Source organism: Mauremys mutica, chromosome 1 (genome assembly GCF_020497125.1).
Source record: "Mauremys mutica isolate MM-2020 ecotype Southern chromosome 1, ASM2049712v1, whole genome shotgun sequence".
In the NCBI taxonomy this organism is placed as follows: Eukaryota; Metazoa; Chordata; order Testudines; family Geoemydidae; genus Mauremys; species Mauremys mutica.
The window spans coordinates 331,260,097-331,271,618 of NC_059072.1; the positions used below are offsets into that span (position 1 = coordinate 331,260,097).

An 11,522-nucleotide genomic window follows, 5' to 3' on the forward strand; every position below is an offset into this window, starting at 1 on the left:
AAATGTGTCTGTAAATGATTCTGATCTGTACCGAGACCGACTACTATCATGATTCCAGCAACAAAATTGCTGTTACAGTTTTAGATTAAAAATTAAAACAAATAAAGAAACCCCAAAACAGGAACATGTTAGTTATATAATATACTCCACATTGTTGTTGTCTTATGAGTCAAGATGGTAAGTTTGCTTAACAATTGACATGCTAATGAATTAGGATAGACATTAAAATAATGCAATTATTTTACTTTAAGACAATCCATCTGTTCACAGAGCTTGTCATATAGTGTCACTTTGACAAAATAAAAGGAAAGTAATTATCCTATCAAAGGCAAAAAAGTAGGTCAGTGTAAGTTATTGCAAAGTAATGAAATAATGCTGAGTTGCTTCTTCACAATACTTCCCGCAGCATCTGTAAATATGCTGAGAGCATGTTTATATAAAGATATAGTTTCTAAGTCCTTAGTGGGACCACAGATGCCCAAACCAGGACTTCTTGGAATGAAGAAATAAACCAGCTGTGTAAGCATGTTTACTTTGCAATGACAAGGACGTTCTAACTTGTCCACAAGAGATGACTCACCAGTTTAGGTCTATAAAAGTAAAGGTATTTACACTCTAAAAATCAGAGTTTCAGAGCCCAAGAATTCAGCATGATGCATCCAAGCCTTGCAGCTGCCTTCCTTTTCTTGCTGGGCTTGTCATATTGTTTGACACTGCCTATTCCCCACGAAGACAGTGATGAATTCACAACGGAAGACCTCCAGTTTGCAGAGGTACAGTATAAAATCAGTCTTCACATATTAAGGTTGGCTGTTTGATTGCCTTTGGTCTTTGGAAACTGGAAATATTATTTTATTTTTTTCCCTAGCGCTATCTAAAGACACATTACAACCTACGTTCCAGTCCTGCTGGCATAAGGAAGAAGAATGCCAACTCAGTGGCAGCCAAACTTCGAGAAATGCAGTCTTTTTTTGGGCTGGAGGTGACTGGCACATTAGATGAAGAAACATATGAGCTGATGCAACAGCCAAGATGTGGTGTCCCCGATGTGGGGGAATACAACTTTTTCCCTAGAAAACTAAAATGGTCAAAAAATAATTTAACATACAGGTAAAATGATAATATTTAGTGTTATTGTTTCGTATTTTCAAGTTATCCTGCTATATAGTTGTTCAACAGCCATTATATTGTATATTAGATTGACAAGCTCAGCAAGAAGAAAGGGTAGTCCAGACTTTGTAAAAATCTCATGTTGCAGTTTTAAAATCTACATGGCCCTGATCTATAGCTCATGGAAGTCAATGTGAGTCTTACCATTAACTTTAGTGGGCTTTGTATCAGGGCCTATCTAAATTTCTTTAATGAACTCAGTTATCACAATATGATACAATGATGCCAGTAAAAAGTCACTATTTGCCAGAAACCAAAGAGTGGTAAACAAGAGAGAAAGAGAGAGGGCTATTTTCCTTATGTATTGAATATGGAGATAAAAGTGGTATCTCTGATAATGCTATGTAGTAAGCTGTTAACAAACATTGTTTTGTAATAATGACCACTGTATCTCTTTAATGTCCCCTTGATCATGTATTGTCTCTCCAGAATGGTCAGGTGCATGAGATATTTCATATCTCTTCAAAATATTTATAGTAAAATATACTGAATAAAGTCCCATATTATCTATACAAAATATCTTAATAAAGAACATACTTTTAGTTTTCTGGGGTTTCTCTAGTGCATATAATAATGGCAAAACAAACAAACAAACAAACAAAAAAACAAATCTCAAGCTGTTAGGTCATTATCTTTCTGAATGACACTGATAGATGAAAATGTATAGTTTTATGTTTGGAGTACTATGCATTAGTAATCCAATTCTTTGTTCTGAAATAAGTACACTTTAGGGATAGCTTTTGAGAAATGGCTGTCTCCCAGTCAAAAGTAGGTTTTCATGGAGGTTCATTGCAAAGTTCCTTGGCCCTGTGGAAAGGTTAATTGAAGATACTTTATCTGATTGATAGAATTGTGAATTACACTCGAGATCTGACACGTGCTGAAGTGGACAGAGCATTCAAAAAGGCATTCAGGGTTTGGTCTGAAGTGACACCACTGAACTTTACTAGAATTCGTAGTGGCACTGCTGATATCATGATTTCCTTTGGAACTAAAGGTAACAGAGAAAGATTACTTTTTGGCAGTTTATTATATTTTCACCTGTTTAAAATTAGATGTAAATGCTGTCTATATTTTAAATGTTGCTTTGTAGAACATGGTGACTTTTATCCCTTTGATGGACCTTCTGGATTACTGGCTCATGCTTTTCCTCCTGGACCAAATTATGGAGGAGATGCCCATTTTGACGATGATGAAACCTGGTCAACTGATTCCAGAGGTAACATATGTTCTAAAGATCACTTTAACTAGAGCTGGATAAACTATTTGTTTCAAATAATATTGGTTATGCATTTTGTCCCTTTTGGATGGCAAATCATTCACAATCTCATCCTGATTTCAAAAAATGTATTTGCTATTCAGAATATTTGCCAGATACGTTGGATGGATAATGTTCATCCTATATGTTGTTTGTGAACAGTTTGCTTTGACTTTTCCCTATTTGTTTTTTATTATTCATGTTGTGTGTCTGGTTACTGAAGTCTCAGGGAGCTGTTTTTAATTCCAGATTGTAGATAGGAGCATACATGCCTTGCATGAATTATGGACAAAACAATTATTTGTGTTAAAACTTGGAATTTGCAACTCTGAATACATCAGAATAATGTATCACATGACCCATGAACCCAGAGAAACAAGGCAGTTTGGGTTTTTTACTATTCAAACATCTAATTGTTTCACTTGCAATTTGAGAGTATCCAGCGTGGATATCAGACAGATGGTTTCACCCCCAGTAGAGCCAGTGGGAGTTGTAGATACTCACCATATCTGAAAATCAGGCCACTTTTATGAAAATATTTGCCCTTGTCTGCACAAGAAGCCATTTTTGAAAAATGAATCCAGTTGTCACTAACATTTTTTCAACTGCAGACACTGTTTTTCAGCACCATGTCATCTAGCTTTGCTGGGAACAGATTTAATTGATCCAATGCTGGAAATAGCAGTGATGGTCAATGGACTATCTACACTAGGGATGGAATCCTGGCAAAACTTCCATTAACTTCATTGGACCAGGGTTTCACCCTACAACTTCCAACATTGCTAAGATGGTTGAGTTGAACTAGGGTTGGTGATAGTGGGACATTTTTCAAATATAATTTAGTGTAAGAAAAAGCTTAAGGGGCTCAGGCTATTAGGCCCTTACTCAAACAAAATTCCCATTGTCTTGAATGAAGACAGCAGGATTGGACTGTGTATCTCAGCATCCCCATTTGTAAAATGGAGTTAATAATATTTAGGGTTAATTATTTCATGTATGTTCACTTCTTAGAAGATGCAGAGATCTATATCATTGTTTTGTATCATCAGTGCAAAAAAGACATTGTGATGAGGATCAGGCAATAAACTCCATTCAGATACATGTGTATATTGTTTTAAGAAATATTTTTGCTTTTGCTTTGCTTTCTTATAGGATACAACTTGTTTCTTGTGGCTGCCCATGAATTTGGTCACTCTTTGGGACTTGAGCACTCCAGAGACCCGGGAGCTCTGATGTTTCCTATTTACACCTACATTGGCAACACTGGGTTCTTGCTTCCTGACGATGATGTGGAAGGGATCCAAGCTCTCTATGGTTTGTCGTCCTTTTGCCATTTTATCCATGTATCCTGGAATGTACATTTTGCACTGCAATTTACCTTAGGGTTAGCAATCTGCTGTTGGTGTTCCTATTGCTCAATGGTCACTGCCATGGTAAATTAAGATAGAAACCCTGGATCCTGGGAACCAGTCCTCAGGGTCAGAAGACACCCACATTAAACAATCAGACAGAAACTGCATCAAGTGCACAGGTGATTGCTGCTAGCTGGTTACCTGCTATAGTGGACTTAAGGTCCCTGAGCTGTCTTCCATGGGAGGATGATCAAAGACTATGAAGTAGGAGAAATAGAAATGCCTATGTGGGAGACCTTGGGAGGAAGCAATCTTCTGAGAGGCCCTAAAGACATGGTGTCAATGGCACCCATTTAGTTTTAGCCACAAATATCTTTGCAACATAACTAAACCTCAAAATGTAGGGACATGATTTGCCCAAAGAAGAATAAGTAGGGAAAGCGAATATAATTAGTCCAGACAGTTTGTCCTTAATGGTTGTATTCATTCTGGCAATGGTGAACTCTTCAGTGTCCCATTTAGTACATAGTTATCTTACATAGAAGAAGAACAAAAGCAGCCAAAGCTAAGTTATAATTTATGGTTACAGGTGCAGGAGACAGAGATCCCAACCCCAAACACCCCAAAACTCCAGAGAAATGTGATGAAAATTTGTCATTTGATGCAATAACAGAACTTCGAGGAGAAATGGTGATCTTCAAGGACAGGTGAGACAACAATAAATAATGCAATGTGTGGTTTACACATATGCTTCTTTTGCTGTATAGAGCCCAGCCAACTCACTACTAGAACTACACTTGGTACAACTGAGAAAAGAAACTGGCCCAAAACCCTTTTTAATTTCCATTACTTTATCATTTGTTTCTGAAAATATAATTGATTAGATCTTTTTCTATCTTCCAAAAAATCTGCTAACTTTCTCCTTTAGAGGTTAATCTCTTTTACTAAGCACAACTAAAATAGGTTGTGAAATCAACAGAAATGACTGTAAGGGCTTTACAGCATATCACATTTAAGCAGCCTTTATAACATGAATATGGGTTTGACTCCCCCTCACACTGGTGACAATCAAAAATTCCTGGAAGTCAATGCAGTTACAGTATATTGATGTGAAACTGGTGTGAATGGGGGCTCAGTCTCCACATGATCAAGCAGACATATTTACCGTTTCATGGGATTGCACTGGATTTTCTCCAAAATTCAGAAATTATTTAATTTTCTGTGCAAAATTGCATTGCACAGAGTAATCTTACATGGTGCACTGCCACATTTATCTGTGCTTTCTTGTCTTAAGGGAAAAAAGTTGGACAAAATGAAATCAAAACATCAGTTTTTTCTCTCCTGTGAAAGTGTTTATGTTATGAATGAGCTAGGTAGTCTGAACCATCATGGCTAGGAGAGGAGATGATGGTCTATAAGATTCTCCTTGAATTAAAATGTGCTCCATAGTATAGTAAAGACCGAGAAACCCAAATTAGTTAATATTTGTGAAACACTGTGAAAACAATACCATGCCATACCATGAAAAAGATGATAAAAAGTTTCTCTTTCTGAATTAGGTTCTTCTGGCGCCTACATCCTCAGATGGTTGACGCAGAACTGGTGTTAATTAAGTCATTTTGGCCAGAACTTCCAAACAAGATTGACGCTGCCTATGAAAACCCCATGAAAGATCATGTGTTCATATTTAGGGGTAAGCCTTTTGCAAATGGCAAAAAAGTGGAAGTATCTTAATCACTCTCATCTAATAAAGCTACTTAGGGTTACATCCTACAGTCCTCACTCAAACAAAACTTCCATTGGTTTCACCCCATGCAACACTACAAGATCTTCAATGGACTAGAGAGTGCAGAATTTAGACTAGAAGGTTAGGTCCTCATCTGGTGTAATGGCTTCATTTTACACCAGGTGAGGATCTGGCCCCATATAATGTAAGTCACATAAAACTAATAATGTCAAATAATAACAATGTAATCATTATTGCTGGGTTTTACTCTTCTCATACCTTTCCATTGATGCTTATAAAAGATCAACATTTTGTCGTCATTATTTACAGGCAAGAAATTCTGGGCTATGAATGGCTATGACATAGTTGAAGGTTACCCTAAAAAAATATATGAATTGGGATTCCCCAGAGAGATGAAAACAATAGATGGGGCTGTCCACATTACAGACACTGGCAAGACTCTCTTTTTTACTGGAGACAAGTTCTGGAGGTATGTTAGAGATTTACTAGTTCTTATTTTCAATCCTGCCAAGCTTAATTGTATACAAAAGGGCCAATTATTTTCTGTGGCACAGGATTTCGAGTTACTGCTGCCCTAAACCAGCAGCAGATTTGGCCCAATTTGTTCTAATTTTCTTGTGCTGGCCAATGAGTTGGGCCTAGAGCCAATGTTCCATCTATCCCCTGACACTTTCTGCCTACCTGCTCCAGTGACAGACATGCAGCACCATCACCCCTATATACCTACGTACAATCCAGGTACAATCTAGCCTTTCAATTCTGTACTTTATTACCCAACCTTTAAAAATTTACCTTTATTGTTCTTGTACCAGCTGAGGTTGTGTTTCTGGTAAAAGGAGGCCTAGAGAATTGAAGTCATACTCACCATTTCATTTGGCATAGACAATCTAGTGACTTCCAGCCACTCACAACTTGGGTATCTTTGAACAAGGTACCTAAAGGTGATAGGACATTTGTCAGATTGCAAGTCATGCAAGTTAATTGAATTTGTATTTTTTTCCATGTTTAACATAGCTATGATGAAGAAAACCAAGTTATGGAAAAAGGCTACCCCAGACTGATAGAGGAAGAATTCCCAGGAATTGGCAATAGAGTGGATGCAGTCTACCAAAAAAATGGTATTTTTTCCCTTTCATTACTATCATTAGAACTGGTTCAAATTCAGAATTTCCAGCATTTACAAATTTCCTTCCATCCCAAATCAATACAAAAAGTTGAAATTTTCCTGTGAAATTAAATTTCTGAAAAAAATTCTTTTTGGAAATTTTGAAACAACCTTATCCCATTTTGTTTAAAAATATTTCATTTTGATCTTATAGAAATATTAAATTTCAAGTAACATAATATATAAAAATCAAACTGATAAAGTTGAATCAAAGCACATTGATCTTGTAGAAAGGAAATGTATCAATGATTTTGTCAAAATTTTCCATGCAATCAATATGTTCTTGTGATAGTCATTCAACATTTTCTGATGGAAAAGTGTTCCATTTGAAAATTTTCAGCCAGCTGTAATCACCATGTATTATTTCCTGAGATTTTAAATTGTTTTCTTCCTTTTTAATTGTACAGTGCTTTACATATTCAAAAGAGTGAGTTTGGTGGGCAGGTTTTAAGATTTTGTAGGAGGGAAACTTAGAAAGGAAGGTGAAGTATCTTTTCCAGAACCACTCAATAGGTCTCTGGTAGAACCTGGTCAGAACTCAGCATCAGAACTTTACACAATGTGTCCATGTCTCTGAGACCAGACTATATCGTCTCTAAATAGCATTTGAAAATCAGGGAATTAAATAAATGAGTAACCACATGATTTTCACAGACATATGCTATGTAAAAAGAGAAGAACTGAGTTTCTGAGCATCTAAAATATTGACCGCTTGGACCAATTTAAGAGCCAGAATGAGGCCAATTTGAAAATTTAGCTCAGAGTTTCAAATAGCAAATCATTCTACTGAATAGACTTAGTCTGAAAATCCAGGATTTATTTTTATTTGAAACAATACTTTTAATAAACCCCCAAATGATATTCATTTCTGATTGCAATTCCTTTTAACAAGTCTTTTTCCCCATAGGTTACATCTACTTTTTCAACGGACCACTGCAGTTTCAATATAGCATCTGGAGTAAAAGAATTGTTCGTGTCTTGAAAACTAACTCCATGTTTTGGTGTTAATTGCTTTCTACTTGGGTACCATGCTGCAGGCTGTAGAACAGCCTATAGCAAATGGAAATATTATTGAGGGAATAGGGATTTATAGAGAATGATTCTGTGAAGAAACTCTGTTTATCTACCACCAAATCTATACTGTATATATGGGAACTATATAGCTTATGTCAGTCTGGAACTGAATTAATTTAATAGGAAGAGAGAGAAGAAAATGATTATCATTTCAAGGGACATTAGACCATTTAAAATCAATGCAGAACCAAACCAAATCCCCCTTCAAGATGCTGAATGCATTCTGTGAGATTGCAAGGACAAACAACTCCAATAATTTGAGGGTATTTAGCATCTTGCAAGAGGTTCTTGGCACCTCTCAGGAGCAGACCAGTGGTGACTGCTATTTAAGTAATTAGGGCTAATTTTGCAGCCCTTACCTTAGGAAAAATTCCATTAGATTTTTGGGATTTCATACGTGTAAAGAATGGGTCAGGACAGCAGGATTGATACCAGGAGCGTGGAGACACCAGCTTGAGATACTGGAGTTATGGAATGTGAAAATGTTTTCATACTGGCGTGTCCCCATGGAAACCACTGACCGTGGCATCTTTACAACAAGCCAGAGTGAGGATGGCGAAACAGCAAGGTGCCTAAACCAGGCTCAGAGGAAACCATTAGCCTGAATGACACTGTAGAAACCAGGAAGAGATGGCAAACACCAAGAGTTATGAGATACTCAGGGAAGGAGGCTGCAATCTAGCTCTAATATAGATCAATTGAGTGCACTCCAGGCTTGATCCACCCCTGCTGTAAACTGACGCAGCTCCACTGATGTTCATTGGAGTGATGCCGATTTACAACAGCTGACAATCTGACTATCCATTTCAAAATGTTAAAATTATATCTTTTGGTGTTTTAAAGTCAAAGTTTTTAATCCATTTTATATTTATTTCAATTGTTCCAGTGCCTTATGAGTCCACTGTTTCTTTAGTCAACACAAACAATGCATGACTATGTTTACTTTTCAACTTTAAAAGGTATCAAATAAACTAAATGAATTAAAGTGAATTTTGAGTCTTATTCAGTAATATGGACTAGTGCATGTCAAAAAGGCAAAAGAGAACTACAGTACAACCTCAGCATTATGAACAGGGCCGGCTCTAGGTTTTTTGCCACCCCAAGCAAAAAAAAATTTGGCTGTCCCCACCCCAGCCCTGGGCTCCCCCCTGCACCCCACTGCTGGCCCAGCCCTGGGATCTCCCCCCACACCTGCACCCCCTGCTGCCCCTTCTCTGGGCCTCACCCCACCCGCACCCCCCTGCCGCCCCAGCCATGGGCTCTCCCCCCCCGACCCACACCCCCCTGCCGCCCCAGCCCTGGGCTCTCCCCCCCACGCCCCATGCTGCCCCAGTTCTGGGCTCCCCCTTTCCCCCCCCACCCACACACCTCCTGCCGCCCCAGCCCTGGGCTCTTCTCCCTCCACCCACACCCCCTGCTGCCCCAGCCCTGGGCTCTCCCCGCACTCACCTGCACCCTCCTTCCACCCCAGCCCTGGGTCACTGGTAACTTGCTCCCAGGGTGGGTCATTCAGAAGGAATTTTGGATGTGCACAGAACACAGACAGGATTGGTTCCCATATGGTTACAGAACTGCAGTAAAGTGGAACAATTTTCAGCTTGTGTGATTGGAGGATATCTGGATGCATATTATAAGACTGTCCTCCATAAATGAGGAAAAGCAGAGGTGCCTTTATTATTCTTTTGTCCCACTTTGTTTCTATGGGGAATTTGCCAATGCAATATCACTGTCTTCCTTTTAAACAAATAAAACTTAAAAAAAAAAAGGCAATTGCTGTTGAAAATAGCAATTCCAGTCCTAAAAACCACTGGGAAGCATTTCTTACTCAATTTTATCCTACTTTTTCTACAGCAAATTACAGTGGATCAGTATATTTGATTTGGGAGAAATGAAGTAATAGCTGCCCAAATCAAGCTTGAGCACTCCTGAATTTTTAGGTGTTCAAATCTGGAAGGCAGGTGCTAGATTCCCTTTCTGAATATTAGCTAAATCTGGAAAGGAAAAGTCAATTTCTGCTTCCATGGCTCAGAAGTGGAAATCCTCCTACAGGCCTGGTACTGTATCTAAAGCTGCCCAAGTCCAGAGCCTCCCCTCCCTTACTTTTCATTTTAAATTCTAGTGGGATCCATGTACTTCCCTTGCTAGGCTTCAGCTAGAGAGGGGCACTGTCCATTTAGTCAACCCAATTCCTTCTTTGGGGGCTGCAAGGTGAAGTCACACCAGTATCCCTAATCCAGTTTGGGGATGTCTTCTGAAGGGGATATCTGGGCCAAAGCCTTCTACTCCTTGGGCATAGTTACTCCCCATTCACAGTGCCACCCCACTCTAGCAGTGAGCTCTCCGTTCACACCAAGCTGCAGCATGAAGTTTCAGCTTCCATACTCCCCCCCTCCCTTTCTTGTTGATAGCAGCCAAGGGAATGCTGGGAAATGTAGTTCTTTCCCTGCTCCAGGACTGGCTGTATAGATGGGGAGCTAACCAAGGAACTACAGCTCCCAGGGCCCCCTGTTGGTTCTCAGCTCCCAGGCTGGATCCCTGCCAGCTGCCACCCCTGGAAATGGGCTGCCCCAAGCACCTGCTTGCTTTGCTGGTGCCTAGAGCCGCCCCTGGTTACAAACTGACCAGTCAAACACACACCTCATTTGGCAGCAGAAGAGACAATAAATAAATAAATAAATAAAAGGCAAATACAATACAGTATTCTGTTAACAGTAAACTACTAAAAATAAAAGGGAAAGCAACATTCTTCATAATAAAGTTTAAAATCTGTATTACGTTGTAAACTTTTGACAGAACAACCATAATGTTTTGTTCGGCATTACGAATTTCCAAGGTGTTTGTAACTCTGAGGTTCTACTGTACAGGGTATTTACAAAAGAAATCAGGTAACAGAATTTGGGATTTTTAATAATTACTTTTTTTACCCATAATTTGATTTTTCAGTAGAATTCTGTTTTCCCTTCACAATTTATTAAAATAGTTTGCTTTATTATGCAAAAAATATTCAGTGTCGGCCCCAAAATAAGTAGAACAAGAACCATGTATAAATTGATTGATTGCACAGAATATAAGAAATGACAATTACTAGTAAATTACCTGAAGTGTATATAATTTCCTTCTAGCTTGAATGATAAATAAAGAACAAATAACTGATACTAACACTTTACCTTGAATGGTCCCTTGAAATATGTGCTAACTACTTATGCTAAACACTCTGTTCCACCTTGTATTTATCTGTGACCCGCTGATTACCTTTCCCAGACTGAAGAGCTCTCTGTATGCTTGAAAGCTCGTCTCTCTTACCAACAGAAGTTGGTCCAATAGAAGATATTACCTCACCCACCTTGTCTCTCTAATATCCTGGGACCAACACAGCTACAACAACACTGCATATAATTTAAAACTCTAGTTATTTTGCCTCTTGTATAACTGTACTGTTCTTCCTTTAACTTATCCCTTTTCCTTCATACCACTGCCTTTCCTCTTTCTAGCTGCAGTTCCTTGTGTTACTATCCCTACTGTTCCTACTATTTCTGTTTTTCCTGTCCTTCCTGACCTGGACTTTCTCCCTTTCAGCTTCTCCAATGCCATAACTCAGCTGCCGGGGTCCCTGTGCACTGGGCTCCTTCTGTGTCCCTTCTTTTCTGGTGCAGTTGCTGCCTCGCTTGCTTCTGGCCTTTCTCTCCCAGTACTGTGCAGCTTCTCTCCAGACTCCACCAATCATTTCAACCACTGGCTTTTTGGCCTGCTCGCAGC

The 11,522-nt window shown here is 38.9% G+C and overlaps 1 protein-coding gene across 1 annotated transcript; it reads left to right on the forward strand.

Moving 5' to 3' along the window:
• The first annotated feature begins 576 nt into the window (after positions 1-576).
• LOC123345309 (collagenase 3-like) lies at positions 577-8,672 on the forward strand. The gene is made up of 10 exons (XM_044982088.1): positions 577-773; positions 869-1,110; positions 2,019-2,167; positions 2,264-2,389; positions 3,581-3,742; positions 4,370-4,487; positions 5,340-5,473; positions 5,837-5,996; positions 6,542-6,645; positions 7,600-8,672. Exons 1-10 carry the CDS (start codon positions 651-653, stop codon positions 7,698-7,700), a joined length of 1,419 nt encoding a protein of 472 aa, XP_044838023.1. The 5' UTR covers positions 577-650; the 3' UTR covers positions 7,701-8,672.
• The last annotated feature ends 2,850 nt before the right edge of the window (positions 8,673-11,522 follow it).